This window comes from Narcine bancroftii, chromosome 6, assembly GCF_036971445.1.
Source record: "Narcine bancroftii isolate sNarBan1 chromosome 6, sNarBan1.hap1, whole genome shotgun sequence".
NCBI classification, from domain to species: domain Eukaryota; kingdom Metazoa; phylum Chordata; class Chondrichthyes; order Torpediniformes; family Narcinidae; genus Narcine; species Narcine bancroftii.
The window spans coordinates 233,062,707-233,081,813 of record NC_091474.1 but is presented as its reverse complement, the minus strand read 5'-3'; the positions used below and the strand labels follow the sequence as shown (position 1 = coordinate 233,081,813).

Below are 19,107 nucleotides of genomic sequence, written 5' to 3'. Positions count from 1 at the left end.
AAAGAGAAAGGGAGAAATAGAAAAAGAGAAAGGACTAAAAGTGAGTGAGAAAGACAAAGGTGGAGAGAGAAAGAACAATAGAGAGAAAGAAAGAGAAATAGAGAGAGAGGGAGAATAAAAAGAGAAAGACTAAAAGGGTAAGAGAAAGGTAGAGAGAAAGAGAAAAGGAAGTAAAGGGAGAGAAAGAGAAGTTAAGAAAGGGAGAAACTCACACAGGAGAGAAGGAGACAAAGACAAGGAAGTTAGAAACAAACTGAAAGAGAATGAAAAAAAGAGAAAGAATCACAGAGAGACAAAGAAAAGTGGGGTGAAAGCTAGAGAGAAAGAGAAATACAAAAAGTGGAAAGAGACACGAAATGAAAGAGAGTGAGAAAGAAAATTATGGAGAGACAGAAAGTGCCCAATTGGGTGAGAGAGAGAAAGAGGGAGAGAGAGAAATATAAAAAGAGAGACTAAAGAAAGTGAGTGAAAAAGACAAAGGTGAAGAGAGATAAAGAGTGCAAAAGAATGAAAGAGAGAGAGATTAAAAAAAGGGAAGTGAAATGGGTGGGTGGTGAGAGTCAAAAGCCTACGGCACCTGGTATTCCCAGGCAGTCTCCCATCTAAGTACTGACTAGGCCTGAGCCTGCTTAGCTTCCGAGTTCAGACGAGATTGAGTGTTTTCAGGCTAGTATGGCTGTAGGCAACAGATGCCTGCTTCTGACACCACTTAACCGACTCACTGGCACACACGTATGCCGCTGCACACTCAGGCACAATACAACAAATAAGACAAGCAAAACATTTCAATATAGCCAGACCGAGAGAGAGAAGTGAGGCCGAGAGCGACAGAGAGAGAGAGTGAGAGAGCGAGCGACAGAGAGAGTGAGAGAGCGAGCGACAGAGAGTGAGAGAGCGAGCGACAGAGAGTGAGAGAGCGAGCGACAGAGAGTGAGAGAGCGAGCGACAGAGAGTGAGAGAGCGAGCGACAGAGAGAGAAAAGAGAGTGTGACAGATATAAAATAGAGAGTGATTGAGAGAAAGAAAGCAAGAGTGCGTGAAAGTAGGTTACAGAAATAGAATGAGGCAGAATGAGTGAAAGAATGAGAAAGACTGAAAGAGAATGAAGGAATGAAAGGAAGAGAAAGAAAGAAAGTGAGACAGAGAGATAAATTGAAAGAAAAATGGGTGGGTGGATAGAGCCAAAAGCCTACAGCACCTGGTATTCCCATCCAAGTACTGACCAGGCCTGAGCCTGCTTCGCTTCCGAGATCAGATGAGATCGGGCGTTTTGTATGGCCGTAGGCAGCAGGTGCCTGCTTCTGACACCACTTAACCAACTCATCGGCACACACGATATACATTCTCCCAAAAAGTACAGACATTTGTCAAAGCGAATGAGCGCACAAAAACAAACACACAGAAGACAGAGAAAGACAAGGAAGTTAGAGATGAACAAACAGAGAAAGAGAGAATAAGAAAATACACAGAGCTTAAGGAGGGCGAGGCTTCCAGCCCCATCCAGACCTTTTCTGGAAACACGAATGCAAGTGTCACGTCTGGCTACATCATTGCATGGTATGGTAGCTCCAAAGCAGCAGACTAGATGTCACTACAGAGGATCATTAAAACAGCCAAGAGGATCCCTGGGTTCTCCCTATCCTCTATCAATATTAACTGGGATCATTGCCTAAATAGGGTTCAAGGAATTATAGAAGAGCTTTTCCACCAAGCACACAGTATCTTTAAGCTACTACCATTGAGGTGGTGGTACAGGAGCATCAAAATGTTGGAGGATGAGTAAATCGCTTTTTCCTGCAGGCTGTGAGATTGATGATCCTTATCCTGTAACTGTAAATCATAATATTTATACATTTGATTATGTGATCTATGTTCTATATATGCACCAAGGTCTGGAGAGGCACAGTTTCAAAAGGTTGTAATAAACGTGAACTTGTCAACATTTGCTGTTCCAATATTCAATGAGTTTCAGGGGCTAATCATTTTCTGAACAAGGTGATATTTCTAAATCATTTGGTCAGATGGATGTATTTTGGCAGCGCAGGCTCAAGGGCTAAAAAGGCCTGTTTCTGAGCTGCATCTCTAAATTTAAATCAGTTCGGATGTAATAGCACCCTGCTATGCAACTTCACAGCTGTTGCTGTCAATAGGCACTTTCAAACCGCCTTGCAAAATGGGGTTAACCAGAGCTTGATAGGATCTGGCCCAGTCAGCGTGCTCCTAAGTCAACCAGGTCCCTGCCATACCTTGTAGGTAGTCAGGGAACCCAGTTAAACGGACCTAGGTCAGTGGCAAAATGAAAATGGCCGACCCAATTATTCCGGTGACGTCAGCGCTTGTGTGCGGGCATCACCGGGCAGCGTGTTGGCGTCAAGTTCAAACGTAGAGGAGAAACTGAGCAGTGCAGGTCAGGCAAGGGGATATTATAACGTGGTTTAAACATGCTTGCCAGGAAGAGCAAGGTTTAAATCTTTTACTTCATTTCATCCAGTGAGTGCGTATCACTCACGATGTCATCACAGGGGTGGGATCCCCCTTAAATCGCGGGATTGGCGATTTAATGGGGCGATCCCCCTGCAAGTTAAAAGGTGCTGGGAGCACCTTTGACCCAATAAACGCATCTGGGTCCCAGGAGGGTTAATAGGAGGTTTAAAACCGCCTATTGTTTACAGGGTTGCACTTTGTGATTTCAGAACCTGTCACATTGATCGAAAGTAATGGTCAAATCTCCATACCAATGGATATACTCTTGGCTGTGGTTCTCTATTCCCCAGTATTGCCAAATAGTAAACAGTGAATTTAAAGAAATTATATCAAATTAAATTAGCATTTATCTTTAAAAAATCTAGAGCATCTCTTCCCTTCCTAACACCACTTTCTCCCAAGAAGTTTTCCAATAGTTAATTGGGACATTTATATGGCCAATTTTCCTCAAGCTGATTAAAGTTAGTTAAACCATTCTTAGGCCAAAGGAGCTCAATTTTTTTTGGTCTCAACAACACACATTTGCTGGAGTCAATTCTTGGCCTCCAAAAACATTGAAACACCAGCAAAATAGGATAGCAGATGAAAACTACTGGCAGGCTGCCAGTTCCTTGCATAGTTCGATTTACTCTACAAGTCGAAACTGTGCAGATTAATTACCTACAAATATGTTAACCAATTACTTTCGTTGAGAATAGCTTAAGCCTCAAAAGAACTTTGATTCTCGTTGGAACTTGGGAATTGGCAGAAAAGTTTGGAATGCCTGATGTGCAATCAAATCCTTTGTACGTTCCCTCAACTTTTAAGTTCAGTAGGATTATATTTTGTATATTTTCTTGTACTCAAAACTAAATGAATGAAATTTTCAACAAATATACATTTCTCTGATTATTAGTAAAGTAGTGCAATAGCCAAATGACAGTTAGAAGAACTACTTGATTAAAAGAGGCTTAATTGTAATTAAGGACTTGGATAGAAATACAATAGTTAGTAATGAACAACTAACCAATGAGATGAAGTGAGGAAACAAAAATCGAAACATACAAAAATGCTTTCTAGTTTAATATGAGAAACTCAATTATGGAAAGTAATTTAATTTTGAGAACAGTTTTCCTTTGAAGCATGGAACCCATGACGATTTTTCCAAATCAAAGTCTCATCCCCAAGTCTACGATCATAATTATCTTATTAACTTTTGAGACATCTTAGCATATGGATGCACACAAGTTAAAATGACCAAAAATTTAAAAAGTTACATGACAAAATTAAAAATCACAGATACAAAAAAGTACATTAAAAGGTTTTAATACATTTGTACAAAAACTTTTACATTAGCTTTGTTTATAAAGCTCTCCATAGCTCCATATGAAAATATGGTGTCATACATAAGTTCAGAAACTTTTAATAATAATCCACCACTAGCTCCTTGTATTGCATGGATGAGTAATTGTTCACCAAATTTCAGACTTATTTCAGACAAAAAGTTCTCACAAATGCTTTATAGATTGCGTACATTAATCTTCAGTAAATTATGACATGATTTAGGTCCCCCCCCCAATTTAAAAACAGATGATCAGCTTTTACATTTACTAAACAAAAATAAATTGAAATACTTAAGATGTACAGTGCAATATCTGAACAGTATAACTGTCAATAGTTCCACACTTGATTGTGACAAAACTTCAAAGCAATTTTAAACAAAACTGCAGTGCACGCATGAGAGCGTCAATAAACAATGAAACACAAATCGGTTAGCATTTTGACTATACACTGTCACCGGAGTGGTACTATTGAAACTGTACAATATAAAAATGGCAGTCATTTTTCATTTTTAAGATTAACTCTCAAAACAAAATTACTTAAGGTACTAAAAACAATGTATACTACTTCAATAATACATAATCACACGATACCCAAGCAAGAAATAACTTAGAACGCAAGAACTGTACAATAGATTTTAAGCAATTTCAGTACACGGAAAAACAATTACTTCACCGGGAAGAAGTTTAAATGTGGTCACAGGTATATTCTCTCTATACATATATATATCATAAAAAATAATTCATTCAAAATGTACCAGTAGATCTTACATACTCAGACCAAAAGAAAATTAGCACACAGTCTGGCATGTGCCACTGCATGCATTTCTTTGAACAGTTACACAGACTGTACATAGTAAAAAAATAAATAAAACACTATCAACAAGCCAAATAAGTTAAAGAGCCAGGACAAGCTAGAATATACACTGAACATTAGTCTTTCAAAATAAATGGGTGCTAACAGAAAGGCGATGCTGTTGGATCAAAAGTCTTGAACATTTCTTTCAGTGGTTTTTTACCCTTTTTACTGTTTAAATCATCTTCTTCCACCTGGTTAGAAGGTCCAGAATGTTTAGTTTGTCTTGGGTCACTGTACTGTGGTCTGATTAGGCCAGCTAAAGCCTGAATTGGTAGGTTATGCACAGCGGGAGCAGAAGCAGTAGTAGGAGTTGCTTGAGCAGCTCCAGCCTTTGACTGTGGTTTGTAAATGTCTGATTTCTCTGGGCCAAGATCAGTCGCATCTTCGACACCAGTACTTTCCTGTACCACTGAAGATTTATACATTGATGAATCACTCTGAATGGGTTCTGCTTTTCCGGGATCTTTCGGTGCAATAGGCTTTTTCAGTTGCTCTCCTTCCTTGGAGGAATCAGATTGTGTCGTTAAAACTGATGTCACGACACTTTGTGAAGTCTGGGTCCGTGGATCATAGAGACTAATGCCACTGAGCAGTGTGCTAGGAGATCCAATTCCTATGCCACCTGCTGACAGTTTGGGAGCATATGGAGGAAGTGTGGTCTGATCCGTCTTAACAGTAACTTGTGTCGAACCACCACTAGCTTTGCTTAAGCGAGGATCCACTCGTGTCGCATGGGACTCTCTCGTTGCACTATCAGTGCTGTTGGCTTTCTGCAATCTAGGATCTGACGTCTTTTGTAAACGTGGATCTAAAGGTCTTTCAGAAGAAGCCCTTGGATCCACATTCTTTTCTGTACTTTTTACTGCACTGTTTTCTTTGGACCGTGCAGACAACCGAGGGTCAGCAATCTGACGAGAGTCATTTGTAATACTCAGAGCTCTATTCAGGCGTTGATTGGCGATTAGAGGAGGGAGAGGCAAATTTATCGAAGATACTGGATCTGGTTTTGGCAGAGGCAAGGGAAGAAGGTCTTCAGGTGTCCAAACAACAAGTTTTGCAAAGTTGGGTTTCGCAAGCGTTATGTCCATTTTAATGTGGCTAAACTGCTTTAGCTGACAGCGTGGATCCCGCAAACTTGCACCAGGTAGAGTCTCCAAAGGTATAATGGCTGCTTTCTCCCTCAGTTCTCGTTCTGTGTCTTCATCATCCTCCAGCCCTTGCTGCTTGTTTGATACAGAATGAGTTTCATGTTTAGGGCTCTCGGTGACGTTGGCATTCTCATGTACTTTCATTTTTCGGGGATCCCTTGCTAAGCGCGGATCAGCCGAAGCCCCTTCTGCTGATTTCTTGATTTCTCCAACTGTACTATGACGCTGGTCAGGTCTTGATCGAAGATCTGAGTGTTTACTTTCAGAAGTCTTTTCTTTAACAAGTCTGGGGTCCATGTACAAGTAAGACCCCTGGTCTATTGTAGGATGTTGCTGGTTCTTCATGGTTTCACTTTGTTTCTTCAGTGTTTTCAATATCGATTTTACACTGCTACCGTCCTCCTCTTCATCACTTGAATACCAATTTACAGTCTCATCTGAAACAATTTAGAAAAATAAATTGTTATAGTAACTATCAAATATTTATTTTGATGAACCCACACCATAAAAAAAAAGCAGAACAGCAGCAATTTGGAACAATTCTTCCACTTGTATGCTGCTCTCGATACACCCATAAGGAAGACCATGGAACATGCAACCAACTTGTTGTTGGTCATCATGTCTTTCTTTTAAAAATATTTTGATGTTTACATTACGCACAATTGAACAGTAGCTATATCTTGTATTGTAAAATTCAAAAGAAAATACCTTATAATTCAGAACTCGTACCACTAAGCAACATTAAAAGCTGACACATAGGAATCAAGTGACAACAAACCTGGAGATGGACAGCAGAGCACCAAAGCTTCAGAACAACCCTAATTCTTTAGGTTATGATAATAGTCCGTAAATGGGCCCGACGTCCTTTGAAAGTTAATACTTGACTCTTGTGACAAGAGTACTTTGAGGTGGCTTGGGATGAATTCCTAGTGTCGCTTGCACACAAACACATTTTAAAAACAGAATTTTTGCAGGACTTTTGCAGAATGCTTTTTGCAAAGAGAGCAGGAAAATTGCAGAATACAGCTTGCCTGGGAGAGCATGTGATTTTTGCAGGCAGGTAGAACAGTTTTGCTCTCAGAGAGGGAGGGTGTGAAACAGAGAGAGAAGGAGTCACAGAAATCAGTTCCAGAGGGACAAGTTGGCAAACTTTGGAAGGCTGCCTGGTTGAAGGAGAAGACTAGCGGTCTGAAAGGTAACCTGAAAGAAAGAAGATAATCTGGAGAACCCTGAAGGGGGCAAGTTTCGTCAGCAAGACTGATTGGAGAAGGAATCAGTTGCAGATGTCCTGGAAAAGGAATTGAAAACCAGCAAGAACCCTCCTAAGTGGTAACCATTTGGATGTTAAACAACAAAGCCTGGTGAACTTTGTTAAGGCCAACTTCTGTGCACAGTACAAGAATAGCCTGCAACCAGTGAGATTAGATGATGATCCAAAGGACTTTTCTAATCTTAAATATACATTACACACACCTGCGCTTAGTATTAGAGGGGGGGGGGAGAGATTAGATATGTTAAGTAACAAGTTAAAGTTTAATTCTGTTTTCTTATTCATTTTTAATTAAAAACAACTTTTGTTTAAGTAACCCTGTGTTGTAGTGCATATCTATTGCTTCTGGTTTTTGGGGGTCCTCTGGACTCCATAACACTCTTTAATGGCATATCTAATTTTTTTCTAAACTTAAACAAGACATAATATCCAACCATTGTGTAGGTGGAGTACTGTCTTTCCATTTAATCAAAATTGCACGTCAGGAGTCAAAGATAAAATTGTTTTTTAGTTGGGAGTCAGTAAAACATAATCATCTTGAAATTATTTGAATACAGCAATTAAAGGGCAAAGTTTTAATTTGAACTTGAGAATCACTGATAATGTTTGAAATACATCTTTCCAAAATTTTTCTAAACTAGGGCAAGTGCAGAACATGTAAACCAAAGAAGCATCACCAATTTTACATTTGTCACAGAGGATTTATATCTGAATAAAAACGAGACAATTTAACTTAGACCTATGTACTCTATGGACCACTTTAAATTGCAACAAACAGCGATGTACACAAAAGGAGGTCTTATTAATCAGATTACAAATAGGGTCCCAAACTTTGTCTGAGAATGTAAGATTCAAATCCTGTTCCAATCGTTCTTGATTTTAACTCATGAGGCTATTTTAAAATCAAGAAAATGATTATAAATGAGCTATTAAACTTTTATGGGATGTAATCAGCAAAATAGATGAAGGGCATATTAATAATATATCCCTTGGCGCGTGGTTTCACAAGGAGTGCATGGGTTTGGGATTAAGAAACTAGCAGTTAAAGGATTTCCCGAGGACAAAATTATGGAATTCATGGATAATTTTCATATTGGCAAGATTTTAGTCCTGGCTGGTTATAAAGATCAACTACTAAAAACAGTAGAATTGAAAAGTACTAAATGTCTTCTGGCAAACCAGGAGGATGATACAATCGACGTGTTAAGTTGGGAAGAGAATAAAAAGTGGGGAAAATTAAAAGGGACTTTTATATAATTAAATACTTGCTTTTAAATAGCCTCTCAAGAGGTTGTGAAATGTCTTAAAAGTCAGAAATATAACTGGAATTGAGATATGGTTGCAATGCAGGAAATAAAACAATGCAATGTGATAATGAAGTTGCAAATATTAGCTGAGTGTTAACAGCCAAGCCCAATGAAAATAACTGCCTTTGTCTTATGTTTCTTAACACACACAAGTATAACATACAATATTTTGGGATCATGTTGCATCTAAAAGTTGGCACTCTGATAACGAAAACCATTTTCAATATTGTATTGGAAAATTAAACTAGATTTGTGTGCAAAGGTAGACAGGACTTGAAATTACTACTCAGAATGCTGGAGACAATCAGCAGATCATGCCATATCTATAGGTAAATGACAGGCAACATTTCAAAGGTGGAGGGAGGAGGAGTGTTGGCTAACAAGAGGTCAGGTGGATAAAGGGGAGGGGAAAAGAGGAAAAAAAGAGCTGAGAAGTGATGGGGAGGGTAGTTTTCCAATGGGAGGGGGAAATGGGTGAAGAACTGGAGGAAAGGAGACAGAGGGATAGCGAAAGAGGGACTCGGAAGCAGGGGCTTAATAGAAATGAGAGAAGTCAATGTTAATGCCATTTGGTTAGAGGATTCATATGGCGTACAAGTTGTTCCTTCAATTTATGGGTAGCCCCAGTTTGGCAGTGCATGAGACCATGGATAGATGATGGTATGGGAATGGTGTGTAGAATTAAGATGGCTGGCCACTAGGAGGCCCTTGCTATCGCAGGGGAAAAGACTGAAGGTGCTCAATGAAACGAGTTCCCAGTCTGACTGATATAGAGACCACATCGGGAGCACCAGATGCAGTAAATGACCCCTGCACATTCACAAATGAAGCGTTACTTCACTTGAAGGACTGTCTGGGGCCATGAATGCTGGTGAGGGAGGAAGTGTGGCCTTGCGCACTGCCAAACCAAGGCTACCTTTAAATTGGAGGAAATAACATATTCCATCTGGACACTCTCCAACCAGCATTAACTTCATTCTCCAATTTTGTTAAGCCCCGAGTTTTTCCCCTTTCCCTAGCTCCTTTCCTCCAGTTCCCCATCCCTTTCCCTCTTCTATCAGTTACCCACCCCCATTCACCTCAGTCATTTTTACTCTTCCCTCCCACCTGTATCTACCTATGACCTCTTGTTAGCATGTGCTCCTCCCCTAGCTCCCTCCTCTCTTCTTCTACCCCTCTTTCCCCACCTTTTTATTTAGGTGCTTCCCTGCCTTTTGCTCATACCTTGACAAAGGGCTCAGGCCTGAAATGTTGGTTACCCTTCACTTCCTATAGATTCTGCATGACCTGCTGAGTTTCTCCAGCACTTTTGTGTATTGCACTACAATCCCAGCATCTGCAAGTTTACTGAACTCCAGGATGAGAAATGAGAACTTGTAGGTCTTTCCCCAAGGTAGATGGTGAAACATATAAATTTAGAGAAACATGGGACTGAGAATAAACTTAGGGACACACAAAACGCTAGAGATGCTGGAATCTGCAGCGAAAAAAAAAATCAGTGGGTCAAGCAGCACCCAGTAGGAGAAAAAGATTGGTCATCATTTTAGTCCAGAACCCTTAATTGAGAAGTTAGATGTACATTTCTCATGATTCAGAGGAACAAAAGTCTCAATGGAAAAAATGACAGTGGGCTAAATGCCAAGAGGTGATTTCATCTGGTCTGAGGTTCCAGAATAAGGGTCATAACCTTGTAGTATATCATTTAGGATACTTAAGAAAATTTTCATCACCCAGAGGGTTGTGAATCTTGGCAATTCTGATTGAGTACCACCCAGCTGTTAAAAGCAGAGATACAAAGGAATAAAAATAAAAACAATTCCTTGGGTGGCACGGTTGGCATAGTGGTTCGCTCCTTTATAGCACCAATGATTGAAATTGGATGGGGTTTGAATCCTGCGCTGTCTGTTAGGAGTTTGTATGTTCTCCCTGTGTCTGCGTGGATTTTCTCCGGGCGCTCTGGTTTCCACCCACCGTTCAAAAATGTATTGGGGATGTAGGTTAATGGGGGTAAAATGAGCGGCACAGACTCGCGAGCCGAAATGGCCTGTTACCAATAAAAATAAATATGATTTTTGTTTAATTCATTCACTTGTCATCAACGTTGATGGCATGATTAATATTTACTGTCCACCCATAAATGGTCACGATCTGAGCTTCTTGCTGTGTCAGTTCAGGGGGAAAACAAGAATTAAAACATTTAGATAATTTTGGATGACTGGATACAATTTTTCTTCCCTTAAGTAGTAAATCAAAATGAAGACCTCTGACCATAAACAGTGTCAAATCAACAGCATCATTAAAGACTAACCTTCATCTCTGCTCTGTAGCAACTGTGACTGCTTACTGTCAGAGCCTCCCTCTTCCTGCTGCTTCTGTTTAATTCTGAGAAACAGAGCTTTTTGTTTAGCTGGGAGGAAGTCTGGAACATTAACAGTAGGCTTGCGACCAGTTGAACTGCTGGCATCTGATTCAGTGTCACTTTCTCTTGAATCATCTGTACCCAAGAATGACTGATGATCTCTTTGCTCAGATGCTGAATTTGATATTCCTTCTGCATATTTTGAAAACAAAACAATTTTCTTTGTAAGTCAGAAAGAGATTACCAGTGGGTCACAAACAGGCTTCATTTATATTTTTATTAAACAAAGGGGTAAGCATGGTTAGTGCAATGCTGTTTCAGTGTCAGTTTTCCCCATATCTGTGTGGGTATCCTCCGGGTGCACTGGTTCCCTCCCACCATTCAAAACATACCAGGGTTGAGGAGAAAATGGGTGTAATTGAGCTGCACGGGCTTATGGGCTAAAAGGGCCTGTTACCATGATGTATGTCTAAATTCAAAATATCTTGAGCAGTTAAATTTTGTTGCAATATTAAATTGTTCAGATTAATCTTAATTTGCATGTTCCTGTTGCAGTCAGCTAGCAAGGAATCATTAACTATGCTTTAATATGATGCAAGACTGAATTAAATTGCTTATCTACATTTCTGCTTATAAGGCAGTACCTAAAGAATTTAAAAGCAGGATCCTTTCTACCATACAGTGGTATGGGAGACCACCACAATGGCAAATTAGGAATGAACTAATATAGCTTCAGTCAACTTCTAACAATGCTGAAGGAGTTGCAACAAACAGCAAAGATTGCAAATCCATATTGTGCATGCCCCACCTGAACTTACGCTTGTCAATGACCCACTCAAATATAACCTTTCATTACTTTTCTCCTCTGTGACAGAGTATTTTCAAACAACAACGAATAATTTTAAATCTGTGTTGAAAATGTTGCTGTAAGAAATTGTTCAAACTATAGTGTAGTCCCTATGTTTGGTAAAAGGAAATTTTTAAATGCCAATCCCAATACCCATTGAAGATTTGGAAGTGGTATGAAAAGAGTTTTTTTTCAATCAATAAACAAACATTCCATACCTCCCATATGGTTATCTTGCTCCAAATTATGCACTGCTTGCTGCGAATAGTAAGAGCTATAAAAGTCCACTGGATTTTGGATTTGCTGGTATTGGATGTCTTGTTGGTAAGCCATATCTTGTTGGTACACATCTTGCTGCATTTGTTGAGATCCATCAGATGGAAACTGTGTGTGAGTCTGACTTTGTGATGGTGGTACCTGATGCTCCATGGGCATATTCATTACAGGTCCTTGAAATCCCATCTGACCCGAAGCTCCATTTGGTCTTTGGTTTATCGATGAACCTGGAAATCCTGGTGGGGGAGGCAAACCTGCATGACCCGGAGGGACTGGTGCTTCATTTTGGTCTTGTAAAACTGGCTGTCCAGGTAAATTTTGTGGCATCGCCCCAGGCATTCCTTGTGGAACTGACATATTATGTGAAGCAGGAGGACCAAAACTGCCTGGAGAGTCTGGAGGCCCATTGGGTCCTGGAGGTATCATGTTTTGATCAGAACCAGGACCTGATCCAAACATCTGAGAGGAAGATGGTTGGTCTTCATCAAATGGAGGATGTGAGGGTGATGAACTGTTGTAAAACTGGGGCCTGGAAAAACGATTGCACAATTAGAAAGAAATTTTCCTAAAAGCACATAGTGACGACAATTTACAACACTGTTGAATATCTTTGTTACCTCCCATTTTGACCAACGCAAGCTAATTTTTTTTATTATTTGATTCTTACAGATGTCAATCATATTTATAACTGGTGCATAAACAGCTACAATAGAAGTTGAAAAATCCAGACTGCTCGGGGATTGGGTTAGTCTAGATTTTTGGATTTTCCCAATTCTCAAGAAGTATTTTTAAAATTCAAATTTAAGGAGGAATAAAGAAGAGATGAACAGTTAAAGTTTGATAGTTTGCTCATTAGGAAATGCAGCACGTTTAATTTAGCAAAACAAGCATTTTTTTTAAATAAGAAAAATAAAGTGGTCATTTGTTGCCTATGCACCTGTGCGCTTATGCCTGCACACACACACATAAAAGCTCACTAAATTTAAAAAGTTTAAGAATTTTTGAAAAGCCTGGATTTTTAGACTTCTACTGTATTTGCTTTGGTTTTCTCAAGGACAGTATGATTTCCCAAACACCAAGAAACCAGCAATGCTTTGTCTAAGAAATTTACTGATCATGATCAGTATGTAATTGAAATCTCAGACTCCAATAAGGAAGTTTTATTTTGCTGCAATTCTCAAGTAAATACAATCTGAAACAACCAAGTTGTTGTCCTGAGCTTTAGAACTTCATGTAGGAAAACAAGAAATATACAAGGAAAAATCCACGCTGACCCAAAACTGATAATTGCTCATCCAACAATTCAATCAGCAACAAGGACACTGCTCCCTTTATATTTAGTTGACATTTTGATCCATGGTGTCTTTAACAGTTACACAATTGGCAAACTTTATGGAATGAGATTTGGCTGGTCAATTATTTACGGAACACTTTCTGCACAAAGTAATTTGGTGGATAGTGGAAAAAGGCTAAAACATTATTAGAGGTAAACGACTTCAATGATGCATCATGCAAAAATAGAATCAGAAATGATATACTCCAAAGAAACGGAGTGATACATGTTGTTCTGGGTTTTCCATCACTTCAGTCCAAAATGTGGCAGGATTTAACTCCAGATTTTGCACCTAGTCAATAAATGAATTGGCAATTTTTTTTTTTGCACCAATACAATTCCAGCACATATGAATCAAATCTTGGCAATTAGCTGGATAATATGCATATGTTAACTACTGAAAATGTCCATAAATGAATTATGCAGTTCTATATATAATAAAAAAACTCTTCCCTATCTATTTAATTAAACAGGTTTGCTAAACACAAATATTTAAATTCAACTTGCAGTGAATGATGTAAACTCTTGTATCCATTAATTTCAACCACACACTAAAATGAACATACCTCAGTCCCATCTTGTGAGCAAAGACATCTGTTGGTTGAACAACAATATCAAAAATGGAGGGAATCTTCCTCCCTGGTGAAGAGGGGGGTTGTGGCTGGTTATTAGGTGGACCCATTGACATTTGGCCAGGGAAGTTTGGTGGCTGCGGAGGAGTTGGTAATAATCCAACTCCTGGTGGTGGTTTTGGGAGAGGACTTATTCCTTGTTTCCTCAGCTCTTCTATTTCAAGTTTATCATCATCTTCGTGGTACACATAGTCATAATCATATTCATAATTATCAAAGTCATTCGTATTGCTGTGATCTTTGCTGTCATTGTAATTTGTATTTTCATTGTTCAGCACCTGACAAAAAAACAATTTTGCAAGATTTACAAAAGCATACATTTCTAAAATCCAGTCAAATTTCAGAAAAATCTTAGTTTAGATGAAGAAGACTGTACCTAGAAATTAACGTTTTTGTACTAACAATGGGCATTCAAACATTTATTCCTTGCTTGGAATATAATGTACAACGTGGTAAACAAAATGGCCACTCCAATGAATTAACTTTCCACCAGTCCACAATAAAAGAATATAGGGCATTTGAACCAGCAATTCTATTTAATCTTAATTTTAATTGAAATGTTTTTGTTCAGTTGTAGAGAATTGATGATCCTATCCATTCCATCATTAAACACTAAGCATTATAGCAAACAAACTTGCTAACTCAAAGATAGAAGCATAAGCTGTAATCACTCAAATACCAGAGAAAATGGACAATAACAGTGATGAAATAACAGAAATGAAATTGTATCTTCCCAGTCTTTAGCAATGAATGGCATTTACCTATTATAGCCATTGAAAGAGCAATTGGTGAAGCATTTCATTTTTTAATTGAATGTATTAATGACACACAAACCTTGTCTAAAAGTTCCCTTGTTTCTTCAGTGAGTGGAGCATGGGAGAACTTGCAATTATCACCTTGATAACACTTTGCTCCTGTATGGTAGAACTTGCATGGATATTCACGTACATTGAAAAACATTAAGGAATAACAGAAGACAAGGATTCCCCCCCCCCCCCCCCCCCCCGGACTTTCAATTTCCAAATGGCTTGAAGACTGACAGAAAGCACAACTGAAACGAGAAGCATCTTGAATATAATAAATGCCTAATTGCTTTGCTGTTAAAAGTTATTTATACAAGTAGAAATTTAAAGAAGAAAAAATTCACAATATTTACAAGTTATGCAACTCAGAGATAAAAGGATATCATGCATGAAAATGCAATTGTCTCCTTTGGTACAAAATCCGTTAAGGTAGAATTTGCAAATGTCTTTCTTCTTCTGTATAGCTACATCGTGACTGTATCGGCATTGGTCCCCCTGTTTAAAAATACAATCATAGTTGGAAATCATAGCAAAATGCTTTAAAATACAATGCAACAAAAAAACCCAATAAACTTGAAAAATGTGCACAAATAAAAAGTCTACAGCAAGAGCTGCTCCAATAGTTTAAGATGATCACTCTGAACCAGTTCTTGTGCATCTTCTAAGCAGGGGTTAGATCCAAAAGCCACAATTCCATAATAATAGACGCTCCCCCCAACCTCATTATCAGGAAATCATTGCCACCACCCTTCCCCATCACTCCTGGAGGATTTTGCTTTACTCTCCACCAGTTATGATGCTGTGTTATCTGTTTTTTACCTTGACAAAACTTGGAATTGTCTAAAATGTCAATATTGAATGGGGTCAAAGTAAAAATTGAATGGGAAGCCTTGCAACTTAAAAATGTTCAAGAGATGGAAAAGTCTAACATGGGTGTACGAAAGTAGCACGTAACAGTCAATTCTTCTGAAATTAATTTTGAAATACATAAATAATATCAGTGCATAAATTAATCAGTGTGTAGCGAACTGATCTGCATTCCTATAATGTCAATTACCCATTCCCAACTTCATTTAATTATATACTACAAATGCGAAAAAAAACGATGCTGAACTAAACAGGGCAAAGTTTTAATTTCTAACAACCGCTATGGATATCATTTCCCAATTGTATGAAATTCCTTACTTTAGTTCAAACTATAAAGATGGAATTTTTAGCAATTTAGCAGCAAGTCGACAATTTATGCTGTTAATTCAGTAAAGCTGAACTGTTTATTGTACAGCAAGCCATTCATGTTCACTGGACATGTTAAAATTACATTTCTGTTCACAACATGGGAATGCTGTTATCAACATTTGGAAAGCAACCAAATTGTAATAATTACGTAATACGGTCCACAACGTACCCTTGTACAGCGTCCCTCCAGAAAATACTTGCAAATGCCTCCTTTCCTATTCTTTTCACCTGTACCATGGTATGGAAAATCTTGATTTTTCTTCTTTTTTCGAGGATAGTTTGCACCTCCATAACCATCCTGTAAGACCCAAGTTGGTTGAAATAAAATTTCCACTTTATTTATTACATGTCAACATCATCAAACTCAGGGCTAATTAAAAATGTCAAATCTATAAGAAATTAATCTGCAAAATCAAAGACTGAATGGAAACTGGGAGATGATTCACTGAGCACCTTCGCTGTGTCCACATCAGTGACAGGGATCTCCCAGTGTCCAACTATTTCAATCCTGTACTGAAATCTTGCACTGACATGTCTGTCCATGGCCTCATGCACTGCCAAATCAAAGCCACCCATAAACTGGTGGAGCAACACCTAATATTCTGTCTGGGGACTCTTTAACCAGATGGTATAAACATCAATTGCTGGACCCCTCCCTCTCTTCCCTATCCTTCTATCTCCTTTCCTCCAGCTGTCCACTCCCTTCCCTCTCCAAAGCCTTACCTCCCACCCACCCCCCCCCAACCTGCTTTTGTTCCTCCCTTATCTACTCATTACCTCTTGCCTACATTTTGCTTATAACCTTGATGAAGGGCTCAGGGCCGAAACATTGGTTATGTATTTTTCTTTGCTATATGTAGCAAGTACTCTGACCTGCTGAGTTTCTCCAGCATTTTTTCCCCATTTCTGATATCTTGTGTTTGAAAAGTATTAAATTATACATCAACTTTAGCAATGAAAATTAACAATGTAGTGCAGATGCCAAACAGCATGATGAACAGAAACAAAAGTTCAAAGTTATTGTCAGAGCACATACAGCACGTACAACTCAAAAAACACGAAAGTCCGCAGACACTGTCGTTGAAGTAAAAACACAATGTTGGAGAAACCTGGCAAAATTACTTTAACGCAGCAAAGATAAATTTTATCATACAATCCTGAGATTTTTTTCAAACTATAAAATCATACAGTGATATATTGATACAAGCTTCAAGATTCACGGACAGAATGCAGTGGTTGTTGAAAACCACGTTCTAAACTTTCATTTCTTTACCTCATCACAACCATCCATCATGCCACCATCAGATCCTCTTCCAGGTCCCCAAGCTTTGCGTTTCTGTTTTAGTTGTCCTCTCATAGCACGGCCACGGCCAATTCCTCTGCCTCTACCCTTTTGCATTATACCTGGAACAATTTCACAACACATTAGATTTTCCAGTTTTCTTTAAAGCTCAAAATCACAAAAGCCTTTGTCAGATAAAATCCTGCATTAAATCTAATTCTTGAGAATTAGATTCTTATGCAGATGCCTGGGTAGAATCTCAAGGAGGCAAGGAAAGAAATGAAAAATAACAAGCCTAACACCATATTTCAATGCTGTAATCAAATAAATGAGGCCATTTGTCAAGTTATTTATTACAGGGTGGCAAAGAATAGTTTATTTATACATGTTAAAATTTATCCAAGATTAGTTTCAAATTTCTTCTGTTATGAAAAAAGTTAAAAGAAATGAGCTCAATCAGTAGCTATCAATTGGGAACAATTAAATAAGCTATCTCCGGGCCATGCCTGAGCTTCAAATGCTAACTTTGGACACCCCTATATATACTGTAAACTGTCTCCTACAATATTAAATTCAAAAGTCCCATCCACATATGATGGCAGAACTAGTTTCCTATTTTTCTCTTTCTAGTAATTGTTTTTTTCTTTTTAGTCTTGGGTGCTTTTGATGCTAGTTGTTTCAACACTAGAGATGTATAGTTATGGTAGCAAATGATTTTTTTCTGATTAATAGACCCAGGTTTGAATCTGGCACTTTCTGTTGGGAGTTTGTATGTTTTCTCCATGTCTGCATGGGTTTCCTCCAACATTCCAAAGATGTACGAGATAACTGTAGAAGGTTAAATTAATTTTTTTTTTGGACATAATAGGCCCTTCCGGCTCATGATCCCGTGTCAACCAAATACCCAGATTAACTTACAACCCCTACATGTTTTGAAGGGAGGAAACCCATGTTGTGGAGAATGTCTGCCAAGCTGCCGGCCTCCCCTCTGGCGAGCCTTCGAGATAATGCACAGCCAATGTTAGTACAGCAAGGCTCGCCAGAGGGGAGACCGGCAGCTTGGTAGACATTCACCACACATGTATACACAGGGAGAACGTACAAACTACTTACAGGCAGGACTAAATTCGAACCTGATTGCTAGTGCAGTTGAGTTGCGCTAAGTATGACACCAATTGGACCACACTAATTAGTCACATTGGTGTGGGCTCGAATGACCTGTTACCATGCTATTTCTCTGCATTAAAAATTAATGGCTCTTTCTTAAAACATTTCAATAAAGAAAAAATAATTTCTGAAACTCAATCCCATATAGCCAAACTCAGGAAGTTTCTGAGAATAGTGATAGGGTAGAACAGAGGTCTCCAAAGTGGTCAATATTGACCACTGGGGGTTGATGGGACAATCCAAGGGGGTCGATAAATGGCCAGATTTGATTGAACTTTTGAGTCGAAAGCAGGGGCATGTGTATGGAAAATAGCGCCTAGGGCCTTGGTGGCTGCTATGTTGTATTTGGCTTCGGCCTAATAAGTAGAGTGTGAAGGACTGACAGAGCAGAGAGGAAAGTGTCCAACGCCACCACCATCCCTCCCTCCCGATCTAGTGCCGCCACCATGTCTACCCCCATCCCCCCTAATCTACTGTCGTCACCACCACCCCTTGCCTTGGGGTCTGTGTGGGATCAAGGATTCCATGAAGGAGTTGATGGCCTAAAAGGTTTGGGGATCCCTGGGGTAGAAGAACATGCATAAAGAAATCACTATTTGGAAAATTCTCTTTTTATGCGCAACATCATACTTTGAACAGCCTCATTTAATTCTTTGCCATTTCAGTTGCTTGTCTCTTAGCCTCTTCAATATATTCATTAATTTTTGGTGTTCCAGCTTTATTTTTTAAGATTCCTAACAATACTTTCTTTTGACCAAATATGTCGTCAACCAACTCAAGTTCCT

General features: G+C 38.9%; 1 protein-coding gene and 1 non-coding gene across 5 annotated transcripts in view; both read right to left on the bottom strand.

The window, feature by feature from the left end:
• Positions 1–565: 565 nt before the first annotated feature.
• On the bottom strand, positions 566–684 carry LOC138738043 (5S ribosomal RNA). Its single transcript, XR_011341473.1, has one exon. It is a non-coding gene; the product is annotated as a 5S ribosomal RNA (ribosomal RNA).
• Positions 685–3,773: 3,089 nt separating this feature from the next.
• Positions 3,774–19,107, bottom strand: part of LOC138737132 (zinc finger CCCH domain-containing protein 6) — a 33,744-nt gene continuing 18,410 nt past the window's right edge. For all 4 annotated transcript variants that reach the window (XM_069887688.1, XM_069887689.1, XM_069887691.1 and 1 more), the window contains exons 6-13: positions 17,147–17,277; positions 16,043–16,171; positions 15,021–15,132; positions 14,669–14,778; positions 13,769–14,112; positions 11,812–12,398; positions 10,696–10,938; positions 3,774–6,247 (exon numbers count right to left, since the gene is read on the bottom strand). In XM_069887688.1, coding sequence (XP_069743789.1) covers positions 4,761–6,247; positions 10,696–10,938; positions 11,812–12,398; positions 13,769–14,112; positions 14,669–14,778; positions 15,021–15,132; positions 16,043–16,171; positions 17,147–17,277 — 3,143 coding nt within the window. In that variant the 3' untranslated portion in view covers positions 3,774–4,760. The remainder of the gene's footprint in view (positions 6,248–10,695; positions 10,939–11,811; positions 12,399–13,768; positions 14,113–14,668; positions 14,779–15,020; positions 15,133–16,042; positions 16,172–17,146; positions 17,278–19,107) is intronic.